The sequence below is a fragment of the Corvus cornix genome, chromosome 1A, assembly GCF_000738735.6.
Source record: "Corvus cornix cornix isolate S_Up_H32 chromosome 1A, ASM73873v5, whole genome shotgun sequence".
Lineage (NCBI taxonomy): Eukaryota > Metazoa > Chordata > Aves > Passeriformes > Corvidae > Corvus > Corvus cornix.
This window is the reverse complement of record NC_047057.1, coordinates 1,794,971-1,813,250: the sequence shown is the minus strand read 5'-3', so window position 1 is coordinate 1,813,250 and position 18,280 is coordinate 1,794,971. Positions and strand designations below refer to the sequence as shown.

General features: G+C 46.8%; 1 protein-coding gene across 4 annotated transcripts in view; it reads right to left on the bottom strand.

The window, feature by feature from the left end:
- The window catches only part of PLXNA4 (plexin A4), a 421,812-nt gene that overhangs the window by 369,326 nt on the left and 34,206 nt on the right, over positions 1 to 18,280 (bottom strand). For all 4 annotated transcript variants that reach the window (XM_010410007.4, XM_039570440.1, XM_039570441.1 and 1 more), the window contains exon 3: positions 5,829 to 6,011. In XM_010410007.4, the coding sequence (XP_010408309.2) occupies positions 5,829 to 6,011 (183 nt within the window). The remainder of the gene's footprint in view (positions 1 to 5,828; positions 6,012 to 18,280) is intronic.

The following is an 18,280-nucleotide window of genomic DNA, read 5'->3' as shown; positions in this document are numbered from 1 at the left end:
GTTTTCTCATCTCCAGCCTGAATAAGCTCAGTTCTCTCGTCCCCTCCTCTCAGGGCAGGTTCTCCAGCTCCTGGCCAAACTCTTCACCCTTTCCTGAACTTGTTCTGGTTGATCAACAAATTTTTTTTGCTCTGAGTAGCCTAAAACTGGGTGCAGTATCTGGATATGGCCTGGCCATTGAGCCCAAGATGATCACCTTCCCTCCACCTACTGGCAGTGCCCCTATTTGCATATCCCACGTCTTTGACTTCACCCACAGGAACAGAATCCATTCACTTTTAGGTCGTTTTAGGACTTCATGATCACCAGCCAACAATTTTTACATGACCCAGGAAAAATTGTGCCACTGCCCAGTGTCCACATATTCCCATCACCCCTTTCACCCACCACAAGCACCAAGTGCTGAGTCCACCACAGCTACCAAAACCACAACTTCGAGTGCTTCAGCCAGAAAAATTAACTGATTTCTAGGCATCCAAGCTGGCAACAACCTCTCAAAGAGGGGCTGCGCATCAAGGTAGGACACAGACAACTGCAGACATCAAATTCTGACAGGAACCAGCATCGCTCCATCACAAGTCAGCAAAGCAGCCGGACTCCTGCTGGCTCAGGAAGCTGTGAGGAGAGGCCAGGGTGAACCAGCCCCTCTTGCAGAAGCCATCTTCCCAGCAGGAGCCAGAGCCTCTCCAGCATGTTTTCAGAGCAGTCAAGTCCACTTCCCAAACAGTGGGGGGAAAAATTAAAATTCAAAAGATCCCCGAGTGTTTCAAGGCAGCAGAGGGAAGGAGAAGAGAGCTGAGTTTCCCTGCTGGCATTCACACACAGGGCTGTCAGCTGCAGAATTCCCTCCAGGGAGTATCAAAATCGAGCAGGGCTTCTTGTTTTGTGTGTACTCAGAAACCCCCTGGCCTGGAGAAGCAGTGGGGATCTCTGGCTGTGCCTGCAGTTACCACCAGGCTGATGTTCCATGCATGGCAATCCCAGAGCTGCCACATCAGCTCCAGTTCCTTGGATGGGAAATAAATTCCAACCCCCTGGGTGGAACTGAGACACCAATTCCACAGGCAGGGACAACTTCCACTCTACCAGGTTGCTCCAAGCCTCATCCAGCCTGGTCTTGCACACTTCCAGGGATGGGCATTCACAACTTAGCACTTTCCCAACACCACTGTGAGAGGGGCCAAAACAAGAACTGCAAATCCCAGCTCTCACATTTTAAATTCTCCCTGTGGTGCTTTGCCTCTGGATGCAAAGAAAGCACGGTCTCAAGGCTTTGGGGTTATCCAGAGGGTTGTTCGTGGAACTGGTCAATACTGAGAGTTTTCTCCTAAATAGAGTTGATACCTGGTGGGAAGTGCTGGCTGGATTTCGGAGCTTTCTGATCTGAATGAAAACCTTCACCCTACATGACATTCCATATATAAAAACCCTTCAAAGACCACAAACTGATAGGATTTGATGAAAAATGAAATACAGCCCACAGAGTGAAAGTGTTGGTTTTTAAGCTGAAGTTCTCTCTCTGCAAGGAATTCAGCCTAGAAAAGGCTTTGAGTGAAATATTTAGCTGGAATAAAAAGAAACCAAACAATTTCTTACAGGGAAGTTTTAAATTAATGAAAATTTCTACTACTCCATTTTTAAATAAACATTTCAAAATGGAACAGAGCTTTGTTTTGTGAGAAATGCAATTCCTAGGGCTGTTGCCAGGCTGACATTTGTAAGCTCAACTCTCCCTTTACACCTGCACCTACACACAGAATAATTGCAGGTGAGTTGTATTTCTTTGACTGGAAGTGATCTGCACAAAAGCAGTGGCCCATAAATTAAATGCCTGGGGAAGGAATATGAGGAATATGGGTTACTGCTCTGTTCCCCTAGTGATGCCAGGTATTAGTAGCACCAGGAAAAAAAAATCCAAACCAAGCACACAAAGCATCTCCATGGGTACATCCCTGGTTTTCTCCTACGACCAGAGCAAAGACCTGAGAGTGTCATGAGAGAGTGAGCAAAGGAAAAATAAAAAGCCAGGGAATTTTAGAGCCAAGTGGTTTGCAGGGAGAACATCCCCACAAATAGCTCCTGTGTTGTTTGCAGGGAGACAAAACAGACGTTTGTTAAACTCCAGTGAGGGGTTTTTTTCATCTCCTGAAAGAAATCACTAAAAATTCCCAGGGGTGTCAACTGAATTTCAGCCACAGGTTTTGCCTGAAGCATTCCCCATGGTACAGAGGAGTTCACTGCCAAAGAAGCCCATCAGGATCCCTGGATTACACTAAAGCTGTGGGAACACTCACCAAAGTGGTACAAATACAGGGAACACCACAGGACAGCCAGCACAGGAGGGAACCAAGACACTGGCTTCTAACTGAGCACAGCAAGATTAAATATTTCTCATTAAGCAATGCCACAAGTGGTCAGGAGCTGGTTTTCCAATACACCTGATTTGTTGAGTTAAGCTGTTTGAGGTGATCACACACCTCACAGCACTTAATGCATTCATTTTCTCCAGTATTTTTTGAGCAAGAAAAATATTCCCTACGTTTTGCAGGACAGAAAATGAAACATGGAGACACACCAAAAGATCCTGGCAGAACAAAGGACTGGACCTACTCCTCCCTAGCCCACCCTGCTCCATCCACAAGAAGCCACAAACCCCCATTAAACCTTTAATCCAAGGGCAGTGGGTTTTGTGCATTAGATATGGACAGGGAGAATTTTCCTTTTCTGTAGCTCTTCATTTTTATCCTATTTATTTCTTCATTCTGCAGGGCCAGGCTGTGCCTTGGTCAAGGCAGCAGAACTGGAGAGAATATTTCTGCAGCACATTTATTCCATGCCTCCCTGATGGACTGCACATGGAGCTTTGTGAATGAGCAAGGGTTGCAAAATGTATTTTGCCTGGGGCAGTGAAATAGCTGGGGCCAACCATGTCATTCGGTTTCACTCACACTTTCCCTACCCTATCTCTGTCTTGGTTTTTCCTTTTCTTTCTCTCTTTGTTGTCTTGGTTACATGGGCAGATTCCTGATATACTGCTAGTGTTCATTTTAATGATATGTTCCTGTAAAGCACAATATTTTCCTTCAGTTGTGTGTGCCACTGGATAAATTCCTTTGACACATGTGACATTTGTATATCAACTATCAGATATTGCTTTATGACTGTGGGTATTTCACAGAGCATTCATGGATCACCTAAATCAAAGTCTGATACATAGTCTGCCACTTTCATATATAAAAAGAAAAACCACAGAGAGAGGAAAATACGGAAACTGCAGAAAAAAAAGCAAAGTTTCTCCAAAACCATCTTGTAATGACCTGCAGTGAGTCTCCCAAGCACAGAATAAATCCTGCTATCTTGGAGATAATCTCAGAACTGCTCTTTCATGCCATCCAAAATATTCCACTGCAGCTTGACTGAGGAGCTGCACTGCACCAGGAGAAGCAGCAGAGTGCGACATGCCTGGTAGGACCCCAAAAGCACAAAAAAAAAAAAAAAAAAAAAATCCCAGTTCCTGGAATTTGTTCAGGAGTTTCATCTAATCCTACAAGGCTTATTCCAATTTACCACCGTTTTTAAACAGCAAACAAACTTCATGCTAAAACCATGGATTATGCTGGAGCTGCAATCCCAACACAGCCTTTTCCTTGATCCCTCTTCAGCAGCACCTGATTGATGAGCCGAGGTGCAAAACAAAGCATCAGAAGGCCCATGGCAGGGGTCAAGGAGCATCAAGGGAAAATCCTGAGTGTCAAACCACCCCAAGGAGGTGACAGGTTGCTGTCCCAAGGTCAGACACCCTCAGGAGCATTGGAGGGGGACAATGTGTGGAGGAGAGTCAGGGACTGCAGAAGCCACAGCAAGGATGAGGATGAACCTACAGGACCTAAAGGTTTCCAGGAGTCCGGATCAACTGGTTCAAAACACTCACACATGTTCAAGGGAGCCCCATTTCACTTTGTGTCCTGCCTCTTTGGGGGAAATTTGTTCACCTGAGCCAATCTCAGCCCAAGGCTCCAGCCCTGCTCCAACTCACCCAATGTGGGACCTACCACAAGCAGAGTATTCAGCACATTAGGAGAAAGCTTCATTTTATTCCCTTTCTCAAATTACATCAGCCACTTCAGCTCTCCTCATTCTTTACCCTATAAGGCTGTCCCTGCTCCCTACCACACTCCATAAAGCACAAAGTTTTCTCTCCTATTTTTCCCTATTAAAAAGGAATCAGATCTTGGATTCTGCAACACGACCTGCAAAGGCAAAGACAGAGCTGTGGCTGAGTTTTCTCCTGAACCCAAAAAAAAAAAAAAAAAAAAAAAAAAAAAAAAAAAAAAAAAAACAAACCAAAACCACCAACCAAAAGCTTGTGAGTGCAGGAAGAGCAGTCATTAAGTGTTTAGGTCTTTTGGATATTTACCATTCAGATCTCAGCTACCCCATTTCGCTCCCTCCAAGAGACTGGCTAGAGAACTGTTTATTATGATATCACAGAAGAACTGAACAGTTTATTATGATATCACATATGACAGGGAAGCAAAACCTAATTAGTCAGGGGAGGAGATTCTTTTTATTATGACCATTTAAAAAACAATTTGGCTCCTTTTCCACATGCCTGAATTAAAAAAAAGAAGAACAAAACCTGCCATATTTTTTTTTCAAAAGCACGAACAACCTTTCCTCTGTTTTGAACAAAGCCAGAGACATTTGCTAGCGGGCAGAATCCCATTCCCCTTGCAGCCCTCCCTCAGCATGGAGGAAATGCCATCTGAATTTACAACCCAGATTTGCTTTTCAAGTGAAGGAACAGGTAGAGGAACAAAACCAGAGATTTCAGACTTTCCTTAAGCATCTGTGAACAAACAACTCCCTTCACTCCCCACAAGCCACAGGGGACCACGTTTTCACAGCACTTTCTTTGCCCCAGCTTGGAAGTCTTAACTAGCAAAAGGGATTTAAAGAGGAAAGGCCATCCTAAAACATCACAAGGCTCTGCCCAACCTCCCTTCCCAGCTTCTCCCCCATCTCCATTATCATGGCAAAGCCACCATCTCCTTGCACATCCAGTAATTTACAGCACTCCCGGGCTGAGCATTCAGACAAACATTGTCAGACTGGCACAGAGGGGTTGAAATGGAGGCAGTGCCCATTAGCTCCCTTCCAATAACCCTTCTTTCTTTGAGAAAGCCACAGGGAGATTATTCCACCCCTCCAGCCTCTCTGAGTGCTTCCCAAGGCAAACACCAGCCTTGGGCCCATTTCCGGTGAGAACGGCTCCAACCATAAACATAAAGCTCATTATGGTTCGGACACAGCTTTCCTTTGGTGCAAACACTCTTCCTTCAGCACAAACCCCCAGCCTGACGTCAACGGCACAGCCGCTAATCCCGTGCTGGGCTCGTGGTGAAATCACAGCCCAGTCACACTGCTCTGAAGATCTCCAGAGCATGAATCCTGTTTCCTAAACTTCAGCCCCATTCCGTTTTTCTCCAGCATGCACAGACCCTGTGATCAACGACTCAATTAGAGATGGTCTGAACACAGAAAATTCTGTTGGATGCAAATTACATCACGTCCATCTGCAACTGGGGCTGTGGTTTGACTTCTGAAGCACTAATTTCCTGATGAATAACCATTTGAAAGAAGGATTTTATCCTTTCTCAGATCATCTCTATCCCTTGAGGGCAAAACACAGGTTTTTTGCCAACCAAACCATTTTTTATCCTCAAAATAGGAGCACCTTAGGACAAGGACTGTACTCATGCTCAATGCAACACTTAAATCTCCATAAAAATATGAAAATCTGAGTTAGAGGACCAAGTAGGTCTTACCTTCTTGAGCTTCCCACTCTTGGTGCCCACAAAAGCCAGGGAGTGGTTCTTGTAGACGTAGGCAATCACCGAGGTCATCCTGTCCCCATCCTCAGTGAAAATGGGGAGCCCTCGCACCATGGATGATACTCCCAAGGGGGCATTCATATCCAGGCCACAGAAATTGTCATCAATTGTTAACAGCTGCAAAGAAAGGAAGAAAAAGGGTATAAACAGCTGAAGTCACCAATTTTTCAGCCATTTGGTAAGTATCCATCCATTGCATAACATGCCTGTAATTTACACAGGCTGACAAAAATCAGGGAGGACTGGAGAAAGAGGTGGGAAAAAAAGTTGTCCAAAGTTACACAATGAGTTACCGCCAGAAGGAGAACTGGAAACTTGGTTCTCTTGAATGACAGCCCAGCAGGATACATTACATTAAGCCTTTTTCCTACTGCTTTACCAGTCAGTTTTACCAGTCAAGACTCACCAATCAAATGAAAATCTGCTGAAAATGTCTTAAACATACCTAGTTCTGTCTCAAAAAAAAAAAAAAAAAAAAAAAAAAAAAAAAAAAAAAAAAAAAAAAAAAAAAAAAAAAAAATGCACACCATTCCTGTAGATCCGGAGTAAGAACCACGGAGCTAAATCTGCTCTGGCAAATAAAATAGACCCCAACCTGACCCTGTGATCCAATACTAAGGATCACATATATGAAACCTAAATAAGCACTCCTCCCCCTAATTCTGAACTCAGTAGGGCTGTTCATGCTGCATCTTGGGAATTACCATCCTCCAAGGAGTGTTCAAGCATTGTCTGAGAGAGACATGGTCAGCCCAGTCCAAACCTGCAGTAGGGACTGCGGTAAGAATTAAACACCATAAACTTAAAGCCCTTTGCAGTACCTTAAGGGGGCTCCAAGAGAGCTGGAGCAGGACTTGGGAGAAGGGATGGGAGGACAAGACAATTCCTTCAAACTGCCAGAGGGTAGGGTTAAATGGGGAGAAATTTTTGGCTGTGAGGGTGGGGAGGCCCTGGCACAGGTGGCCCAGAGAAGCTGTGGCTGCCTCTGGATCCCTGAAAGTGTCCAAGGCCACATTGGACGGGGCTTGGTGCAACCTGGGATGGTAGAAGGTGTCCCTGCCCATGGCAGGGGGTGGCCCTGGATGATGTGAGGAAAAAACACATCTTGAAAAGCCAGTCAAAGAAGACAGAGAAGTCCTGAAACTTCATTTGAGTAAAGGGAGAGAGAGCCCACTGGGGCATATCCCTGTGGGGTTTCTCTCTCAAGGTTTCAGAGGACGCAGTCTCCTTTTAATCCTAAACTCACCCTCTTCCTTTCCCCATTGCTGAGGTATCAGGAAGGTCTTCCCAGCCTTCCCAAACCACCTACCACATATCCCCCCTTGAACGTGCCATTTTCCCCCAAAGCTCAGCAGTTCAGGCTGTCTGGGTTCTGCAGATCCACCAGAAGTTCAGACTGTGTGGGCTCTGCCATAGACTTTGCCCAGACCCATTTGTCCATTACCCTAAAGTCAAGGGGTTCAAACCGTAGTTAAATTTTCTGGGTTTTGTAACAAACTTACAAAAACTTGTGTGGATTGCAGTTGGTAGAGACATTAAGACCCATCTCAAAGACATTAACACCTATTCCTCCCAAAGAGCCCTCCCCAATCGAGTTGCTTGTAAGGACTTTAGCATCCATCTTTCTTTAAGGTTCCTTCCAACCCAAGCCATTCTGGGGTTTTCCATTTTACTGGGATACTGTAACTCCCCGAAGTTCTTTGGAAAGGAGGGAAACTTCCACAGCTACTAAAGGGGCTTTCCAGCTTTTGTTGGAGATATCCATGAACTTCCCAACAACCAGAGAAAAACCCCTATTCATTAATGCTGCTGCCTGAGCTCCAGCACCCACTGCATTTAAACTCAACAAGAGTTTCACCAGACAGATGCTCCACTGGGATCCCTTTACACAAATGAATGGAGTGTCCAGTTATCCCTAAGAGTGTTTCTTTGGGGTTTAAGGATTTCCAGAAACACAGCAGGAACATGGCACAGGCAGCTCTTCTACCTTCAGATACCATCAAGGTGGGTGAAGCCAACACAGGTCACAGATCTCCACAGAATAAGTTAAATAAAGCTCCAAATATCCCAGCACACAACTGCCAGAGCAGACTTTATTAACTTCTCCGGGCCCCACTCGGAGATTTCAAGTTAAGCATTCACTTGACATGCTTTGCTGGACTAAGGCCTAGAAAAGCAATAATTAACTGTACAGGAAGGTTGCCTAGTTCTGATATATCAGTAATAAGGGACCACGACGATTTTCTTTGTCTGAACTCGCATCTTCCTGGAAACACAGCTAAAAAAAGTGGTGCTCCCTGCTTGAGTTCACAAGCAGTAAAAGCCTGATAGTTGATTCATTTTATCCTCACCCAGCAATTACAGGCAATAATTACAGATGGTTTTGCTGAATGGAAGAATAATGTGTCCTAAATGTGTTTATAAATACATAAAACCTAGGAGGAATTCAAAGAGCCATTAGGAGGGATCAGCTAGCCTGAGCTCTGGCCTGCAGGAGTCATTAATGTTTGTGGACTGCCCTTTTTAGCAGAGCTAAAACACCGGCTCAAAGAGCAATTAGGGAGCAGATCAGCAGCCTCCACGATGCTGGCTAGTCCAAAACACCAGCAGAAAGTCCAAGATAAATCTGCAACCCAGCTCTAGGACACAGAAATCCATAATCAGCAGGGGAAAGGAGGCATGCCAGAGAAGGAGCCACCCAAACAAACTGGAAATGGACCTTCCAACAAAGCCAGGTACCCACAAAAGGACTCTAGATCATCCCCTCAGCCCAACTCTACAGCCCCCTGATGTCCTTCCAACCTGACTTGTCCTATGGATGTAGGATTTGAGAAGAAACCAGGTCTTCAAGCCAGGCCCAGTTTGACTAGAAGTTCTTAAAATCTCAGATTAGCACAATTTGTGTTTCAAGGGTGCAATCAAACTGCCTAAGTGCTCACTAATGGCCTGACTGCAAAGAATCACCACAGGCTGAAAGCAGGAAACTCCCAAACAGCAGAAAAAAGGGAAAAGAAGTTTTCAAGGAAAACAAGAGAGTTTTCTTCACCACCAAGAGGATGAAAAGCTTAATAGTGCCAGCAAACATCTTACCTGAGGTGCAGGGTACAAAGCTTCATCCCAAACAAGAGGAAATTAGTCTGACAAGCAGTGAAATGAGATGAATCCAGCAGAGCTGGCACAGCTAGAGGTATCCTCCTTGGGGGGAGCACAGCCAAAACCAACCACTCCAGCTGAAGCACTTGAGCCCAGAAAGGCTCCATGAATTCAGCTAACAACCTTCCTGCATGACCCAGAGCCTCCCATCCTAGGCAGGGGCCTGGGAGGATATAGCCCCAAAAATCACAGCATTAAGCACAAACACCTGTGGCTGATTTGCAGCCCATCTCCAACCTATGGAGGCTTAATTAATCTAATTGCCACCAGGTAGTTCCTCCTCCATCTGATTGGGCTCCAGCTGAACTCAGACCTATCCTTAATGGGGCTGATAAACCCACACAGACACAACATTAAATTTAATTTTTATTTATTTTATTTCTAAACTATTTATTTCATCTTTATTTTACTCCTGACATTATTTCCAGAGGGACACGTCCCTGTAAGAAGGATTTACACAGAAATATGGGGTCAATTTTTTTCAAAGAAGCTAGAGTCACACTAGATTTAGTGAAGAAATTGTTTATAATGAGGGTGGAGAGGCCCTGGCACAGGGTGCCCAGAGAAGCTCTGGCTGCCCCATCCCTGGAAGTGTCCAAGGCCAGGCTGGAGAGGGCAACCTGGGATAGTGGAAGATGTCCCTGCCCATGGTAAGGGGTTGGAATTTCACTGTCTTTAGGTCACTTTCAACCCAAACTATTCTGGCATTCTGAGTCCACTCACGTGCTGCTGGTTGGGTGCCAGAGAAGCAATCACAGAGTTCGGGTTTGCCATGTGGACAACCCTCCCCCAGGAGCAGGAGCAAGGCCAGCAAGCCACACGCCACACAAAAACTATTTTCATTTAACATATTTGGGTTATTTCCTCTGGGGATCATCTGCCAAAAAAACGCCAGCAAGAAAAACCCTACAAATAAACACCACCCGGCTCCTGCACAGCTGTGGCTCTCAGCTGCACACAGGCCTTTGTAGAGACAGAAATACAGTCATCTTCTGCAGCAAAGAGAGACACGTAAGGAAGTTTGGATTTATGATGAAAGGGTCAGGAGTTGCAAGCACAGGTTTATTTTCAATTCCAGACACTCCTAGCAGCAATATAAAGTAGCCACGTTAAACTCTCTGGAGCTTCTCTGCTTGGCAATTTCATGTTAACGACTTTCCAGAATGAAGGAGGAGGTGAGGGCATGAATTCACTTCTAACGCTGCTGCCACAGCAGCTGGGATAGCAGGGAGAGGCAAAGGGAAGGTCTAAAGATGTGGGAATAATATCAGCAATTCTCACATCCCAAGCAGTTAAAATCCAACCCAAGAAGCCACTGCACAGCCAGCAGGTAACGTGGAAGGAAATGGGGGCCTGGAGTTGGAATGCTGGACTGGAATCCATCACTTCCTCATCTCACACCCAACTCCCACTTGCAAACGAGGGAATGTTTCTCACCACCACCCTGCCCCAGGGAAACTGAGAAACACAGGTTTATAAGGTGCTCTGCATAACCAAAATATCTTCATCTGAGACTAAGTGGCAGCTCCCAGGGTATAAATGCCCTCCCCAGTCTCAGCAGCTGCCTCTCCACCTTGGACTGATGTTCAGGTGGGACCAGCTGGTTGTGTTCTGCTCCTGCCACCTCTCCCTGCGTCACCAGCCAGGGCTTCATCTGCAGCTATGGCCAGGTGTCACTGTCACCAGTGAAATGGGAAGGATGTGCAAAAGAATGGCAGGGGTTTGCTTCCTCCAGGATTAAGCCTATCAAATAAATAATTAACACATCCAAGCCCTCCTGGAGAGGATGGGTTTACAAGACTGGTGCTGGCTCAGTCCCGGAGGGATTCGCTGAGCCCTCAAAACCCCCAAATTCAGCAGAAGGGTTCGAGATTTGATTACACCACCTCCTTCACTGTCCTCATCTCGTTCCCCAGCAGGAGGGAGCACGTTGGCATTGCACGAGTGGCAGAAGCACCAAGTATCAGGGGACATGGGCAAACAGTGCTCATAATACACCAATTGTCTCTTAAACATCTGCTTCCACTATTTGCCTCTGAAACAACTCCTGATAATTAAACACAGTCTAATCCACATTTGGGGAAAGGCCTCAATAAAGGATTAGCCACCCCTCATTCCTCCTTGCTTTCACTCCGGCAGAATCTTCCTCCCCAATCAAAGCACCGGAGCCTTTTTTCCCAGATATCTCAGCAGGCTCCAGAGCAATTCCACAGACTCACCAGGGATAAAGGCTGTCCCAGTGGCCAAGCCTTGCCTTTGATTTACAGCTAATACCTAACAGCCCTGTCTTCATATGGTGGCAGGTACTTGGCTCCTCTCTCCTGTTATCTCAGGCTTGGCTGATGCAGAGGATGGAGGGAACACACACTAATGGATGTCTGTGCTGCCAGCAGGGCCAGGGAGCCAACAGCAATAAGAAATCAACAGTTACAGGCGTGTGAGTCTTTGCAAGGAGATATCCAAGGTCTTTTCCATCACCTGACTGCAAGATCTCCTTCCTTCCTGACTGAGGGTGAAGGTGGGCACATGTCCACTCAATGGGATGTTTAAAAATCTAGAGAGATGGAAGACAGAGAAAAACCTCTCAGTAGGAACTTCACGGTGTCTGAAGAGACACAAGCTAAGAAATTCAGGGTCTAAATCGCCTGGTGCAGGGGTGAACCATAAATCCCCACAGAGTGGAGCTGCAAATAATGGAAACCATCTCCCTGCAAACCACGGGACTTTAAATTCCAACAGCAACAGGATGGTACCAAGGTTTGTGCTTCTCCTGTTTGCCTGTGCATGTTCTCTTGGTGGTTTGAGCACAGTTTCAGCACAGGGTCAGCTCCTGGCTGGATGCTACTTTGCGCACGGCATTGGTACTTGGCATTCCTGAAGCTGGGTTGACTCTCCCTCTGACCTCCTGAAGTATCTGCTTCTGGCCACGCTGCCTCCTGTGAAATCAGCAGATTTTGGTTCACCTGCCCTTCTCCCCACAGAACTTCAGCAGAACCATCACGTTTCATCCTGCTGCTGTGTCGAGCTGTGAAATCCCAGGGCAGGATGGCACGGCCCCTCTGGCTTTCCCCTCCTGCCACATCATTCCCGGAATTTGATGCCCATCACTGCCCTCCCCATCCCATGCATTCCTGAGAGTGGGTCAGGGAAAGGCTGCAGGTTTCCCCAGCTGTAGATCTTTGTCATCTGTAGTTCCAAATTTTGTGGGCAAAGAGATGGGCAGCTACCAAAGATAGCACAGACCACCAACCCACCCCCTCTTTGGCGGTCGGTCTGCAGTCTAAGGACATCCAAAAATACCCAGTCCCATTTCCCCAGGGTGCTCTGTGATATAACAGAAGCTGCATAAAGAGCCAGCATTTGGAAATACATTATAATTGCACGCTGCTCTTCGCTCATGCACCCACAGCAGTGGTTACTGTGCAATTACATGTCACCATATACAAATGACAGTGCAGTTACAGTAACTTTACCAATTACAGGGAAATTGCACCCACTATGCTGAGAGGTTTTCATTCAGATGCAATTCAGGAATGAAAGAACAAGAGGGAAAAGTTACTCAAATTGACTAGAACTGGTACAGGTATTTGGTTTTTAGGTCTGTAGTTTAAGCATCAGTTCAAGGGCTGGTGTCAAGTTTCAAGAGTGCTGGAGAATCTTAATGGAGTACAGACTTTTTATGCCTGCATTTATGCTCCTGCTCTGCTGTGAGTGTAAGGCTTCCCAACAGTCTGCACCAGGTTCCTCCACGTCGTAAAATCTGCAATTTCCTGAAGAGGAGGCTGCCTTTCTTACAGAGAGCAACAGGTTCCTTCAGTCTGCAGGGTCTTGCTCAGCAGAGCTGGGTGATTATCAGAAATTGGGGATAAAAGGAATCGTGCTATAAATTTTGCATCCTCTAAGTCCTGTGCTCCTGAGTGACTACAGTGCACAAAGATATGCACAAGCTAAATCCATCAGTGAACCCCTACAAATTTTTTAGACCCTGATATTACAAAATTTAAGCAATTCTGGCACTAAGTTTGCTTTCCTTACTTTTTGCTTCAGACCCTGGAGATGCGGAGCCCAACTTTCAGCATCTGCTGACCCTGTCACAGCCACGGTGATGAAATTACAAAGATTTTTCAATTTTTTTTTTATTGTTCTCCAACTCTGGTTCCCACTTTTGCTGGGGGACTGCTCTGGAAGCAGAATTGAGCTATCATGGGGCTCTGAGCAACCTGGTCTAGTGGGAGGTGTCCCTGTCCATGGCAGAGGGGTGGAACTGGATGAGCTTTAAGGTCCTTTCCAAACAAACCATTCTATGATGCTGTGATCAGAGGGAAATTGGTCATGTCCTCACGAAGGAAAGTGATATTGTGATTTAAGTGGTATTTCCAGTGCCTTGGTTAGACCCCAAGAGCCTGATATAGGCAGGGAAGAGGGACAGTACCTCCAGCAGCAGTGCAGCCTGAAATAACATGGAAAGAGTGGTGAACCACTGGAATTGTCTGCCTGGGGAGGTGGTGGAATCACCATCCCTGGAAGTGTTTAAAAATAGATTGGATGTGGCACTCGGGGCCATGGTTTAGTTGAGGTGATGTTAGGGCATGGGTTGGACTCAATGATCTCAGAGGTCTCTTCCAACCTGGTGATTCTGTGAGTGAATACAAACATTCCACTCATGGAGCTCTTCCCATTCCAAATCCCAACCATCAGTGGGTGTGTCAGCCAAATCTCCCTTTTGCATATGGCATTTCCACCCCTTCAGAAAACTTCCAGCATCGTGATTCCAAATCTCAGCGTCAGCACCCCAAGCCATGCAGGCAGGGTGAAAAGCACGCCCCAAAGCTGTGTGGTCACTGAGGTTCACCCCAACAAACCAGGATGGATGTGACCTGAAGAGCAGCAAGTGGGGCTGTAAAAGGTGTAAAAGGAAGCTGAGCATTCCTGTGGTCCCATAAACTTCCCCTTGCTGGCTCAGAGGATCATATGGATGAGGCGCTGAAGGAGAAACAGAGGAATAGCATCTCTGTGGCTCTCAGATCAGTGCTTTGAAAACATCACTTAAAATTTTTCACAGGCCAAAAAAAAGATTATTCAGTGTGGAGATTCTGCCTTTGAAACTGCCATGGATTGTTGGGTAAATAAGCATTTAGGGATTTTTCAAAAGGGAAGTATTGATCAAATAAGCTGCTAGAGCTCTTCTGTAAGAACTTATTCCAGCAGCAAAGCTCTGTTGCACACCTGAAACACAGCAGCACTGATATTCTCTGGTGCTACTGTAGCTGAGACGGGGAGAAAGAGTCCCAGAGAGGGGAAATCTTAGGTGAAAAGGGTTTTTTGTGTAAGCAGAAAGACACCTTTGAGAGAAGGTGCTACATTTACCCTAAAGGATGTCACATTTTCCTGATCAGCCTTCTCATTCCTACTGAGTGCACACCAGCACCTGGTCAGATAAAGTCTGGCTTCCTCCCTCTGATGGCACCGCCAGCAATTCACTGCAGCACAGTTGCTATAATTATTATTTTGTTCCACAGGAAAAATCATCATTTGGGCTGCAAAGTGCCACCCGTGCCAACAGCGCTGCAGAAATGAAACAACAAAGCTGCTTTGCATGCAGGCAACACCTTCACCCCGAGAGCCCAGAGCCTCTTAAAAGCATTAATTGAGCCTCACCACGGTGCTGCAAAGGTGATTTAAGTGCTGTAATGAGTGAGATGTATGTGCTGCTGCTCTTCAGCACCAGGAAATGGTGAGAGCTTGGCTTGTTCAACAAATAACAGGGAGTAGAGATCCAGGGCTGGCATCTGTATCAGGGAGAATCGAGATGTGTCTGGTCCCATCATCTCACAGAAGATGAATTTAAAGAAGACTGGTTATCAGTTTAAGCAACAAACTAAAGCACTCGAGCCCTGAAAGGGAAAATCTCCCGCTTGCTGCCGCTTATCTGTGCAGATCTCACTGCTTGAGGAATTCAGAGTGTTTGTAGCAGGCAGTGTAAATTCACTGAAGCTCCAACTCCTCCCAAATCTGAAAGCAGGACTGTGCAACTGGGAGGCTGCAGCCAGCCCTGGGAGCAGGGACACCATCACAATCACAGCCCTGTGTTTCCTGGCATGGGATCCCGACCAACAGCCCCAAACCAGGAGTGCTGGGTCATTCCCTCATTAGGAGGAGTGAATTTTTATTATTGCCTGCTGCACGTTCCCTCACTCTGCCTCTCCCACTCTCTCTCCTTGTCTAAATACATGCCTGGCTAATACTGCTTGTTTACAGGATAAATCAGCTGTACAAATCCTATTATATTTTGGATCACTGACAATGGCGGGGTAATGACATTGAAACGGGGAAATGCGATGTTGTTCCTGCTGATCTAATGTCACCCACATGTTCCATCACCTACACCAGCTCCTGGTCCTGCATGGAGGAAACAGAGGAAACTCTGTCTTCACCATTTAGTTCTATTCCTATCTGGGGGTCTTGCCTTTCCTAGTGTCGAGTACTTCTTTAAATATAGAATCAAAGAATAGTTTGGGTTGGAAGGGACCTTAAAGACCGCTCAGATTCATCCCCTGCCATGGGCAGGGACAATTTTCACTGGATCAGGTTGTTCAAAGCCTTATCCAAACTGGCCTTGAACACTTCCAGCTCCACCCTGAACTTGGGTATATCTACCCAACCAGGTCTGTGCTGGCTCTGCAAACCCTGAATTTTGTCCCAAAATTGTTGCCATGTTACCCAAAGATTGTCCCAGTCCTACTAAAATGCCTCTCAAACGAACTTAGAGCAAAAACTATATCCTACAACAGTAAAGTCATGCAGGTGCCAGGCTGGGGAGAGTCTGGGGCAGAAATATGGTCAGATGTGATTCAGGCCTCTCTCTGAGTAAAACAGCTTTTCTCATTTCCATCTCCACACTATCCAGTCTTCCAATATCTGTGTTATCCTACCAGGTACAATGGGGACCCATCCACGCAATTTGGATAAATAGAGAAATTTCTGGAAGGGCAAAATAAATCAGTCTTATGTTATGTATTTCCTGGAATATAAATAAATAGACTCACACATCAGATCGCTCCCAGAGGCTGAATATCTTCACTGAGCCTCCAAGTTCTAAGACAGACCCTGCACTGTGCTTCACCCCGACAGCTCCACTGGCATCAGGCGAGGGAGGAAGGGTCTGTGCAGGATTTATCCCAGAGAGCAAAGCTGGATCCAGCACCCCCTCAACCCCCTCCTCAACAGAGCAGGCATTGTACAACCTCCCCTGCTCCAGAGGCTTTAAATAGCATGAGCCTCACCAAGGGAGCAGGAGTCACTTTGCTTCTGGCTCTTCCAGGACATCTGGGGTTTGCTTTCTGCTTTTTTTTTTTTAATTTAAAAAAAAAACCCCTCTTGCACAAGCATTCCCCTTGGCCTGCCAGGCGACCTCCTGGCGAGGCAATGCAAGGTCAGGTTTGCGATCTCCTGGCGTGGAAGAGAATGTGAGGAGATCATGTGGAGCCCTCCAAAAATGCAAAGTTGAGCCACAGGCGACCACAGGGCTCGACCACAGAAGAAAACAGCCTGGGATGCTGGCAGGGAAGCAGCAAAGAGCAGTTCCCAGAAATAAATCTAATTGTCCATGTGGTGAGAAGCACAGGGAGACGGCACAGGCAAGGATGGAGAGTCTGGCACTTTGCTCACCTGCACACAGGGGACCAGCAGGAGCTGGGGGTGATGCTGAGCTGCTCAGGCAGAGCCAGCTGGTGCAGAGATGGGATGGATGGGGGGGAGGGAGGGAGCTGTGCCTGGAATATCTCAGACACAGCAGCGGCTCTGCAGCCGTGGGTCCTGCTCTGCCCTCAATGAACATTTTGTGTGAGCAGGGTCACCCAGACGTGAGAGAACAGCTCTGTGAGAGGGTTTGGCACCCAGCCACTCAAAGGCAGAGGGTTTCATGCTGTTTCATGCTTGGAAAGGAAATAAATGATTTTGAGGAGATTGTTTCCCATGCATGTTTGGGGGTTTTTCCCCCCCAGGACAATGAGGATTTGGGAAGGAGAGGTTTCAGGGTGGGGGTGTTATGAGAATGTAATTAATTTCTGCCAGAATTCTTTCTGCATCCACTGATCAGGCAGTATCCTTTCAAGGACAGGTGTTTAATATCGAGAAACCTAGTTAATACCTCAAATGCAATCATCCTCTCCATGCAATTAGGCCCTGGTTTACAGCTCTTAAGTGCAAGCTTCTGTTGATGTAGGGGATTAAGAGTTTTTGTTTTGCTTTCCCTCAGAGCATCCAAAGCCACTTTTTTCCCTGCCTGGAGCGCAGAGCACTTTGCAGAGGCAGGGACCTGTCCTTATCCCTGCTGGCTGAAAATAGAGAGGTGGCACCTGGGAGAGAGAACCATCACCCAGGGAAAAGAGAAGATGAACCCATGAGCTGCCTGAGCTGACTCACAGTGGAAGCAGTGGGGAGAATTTCCCAATCCCAGCTCAGAGGGACCAGGACCCTGCTGGGAGCACTGGAGACATGAACTCAATTGTTCTCCATTAGCCTGAGGAGCACAGCCCCGGACATCTCTGGCCACTTCCACCACTGACCACAGCCACGAGAAATACCAGCTGTGTCCCTGGAGAGAGCTGCCTCACATGGGGAGATAGCATGGAATTTCTCTCTGTGGAACTGTTTTTCACCCCGGAGCAGAGCCAGCTTTGCAGGGGAGGTGATGCTCAGGAGGTGGAAGGTGCTTCACGTGCTGGAAGTGGAACATGCAGTGGGAGATTTGCAAATCACAGAGCTCAGCTGCAGAAACCCTAAGCCAGCATTATACCCTGTGTCCCTCTTCCTCCCCAGCTCAGCCTCCACCCTTTCCAGCCCCCAGTGTCAGCAGGAGGGCACTTGTCACCTCTTATCACAGCTGCTGGGCTCAGTGGGTCCCTCACAACATGCTCTGCACACACGCCACACACTCCATCCAACACAAACTGATGGGACCAAGTGCACAAACACAGATCTGGCAGCAGGAAGCCTGTTTTCTCCGGCTCCCAGTCTCCAGCAAGCATTCCCAGAGAGGCATTACAGCATTGCTGAGGGTACTGGCCTTCCAAAATCTGAACTTCGCTGTTTTTGCGGGGGTTTCCTGCAGTTATTTGCATTTTCAGAGGAAGAAGAAGAAAGCGCTGTTAAAAATTGACCAAGAACTGACCTCAACTGTCCATAAACCCTTTGGATCAGAAACACCAGCCCGTGGGATTTGGAATAAAGAC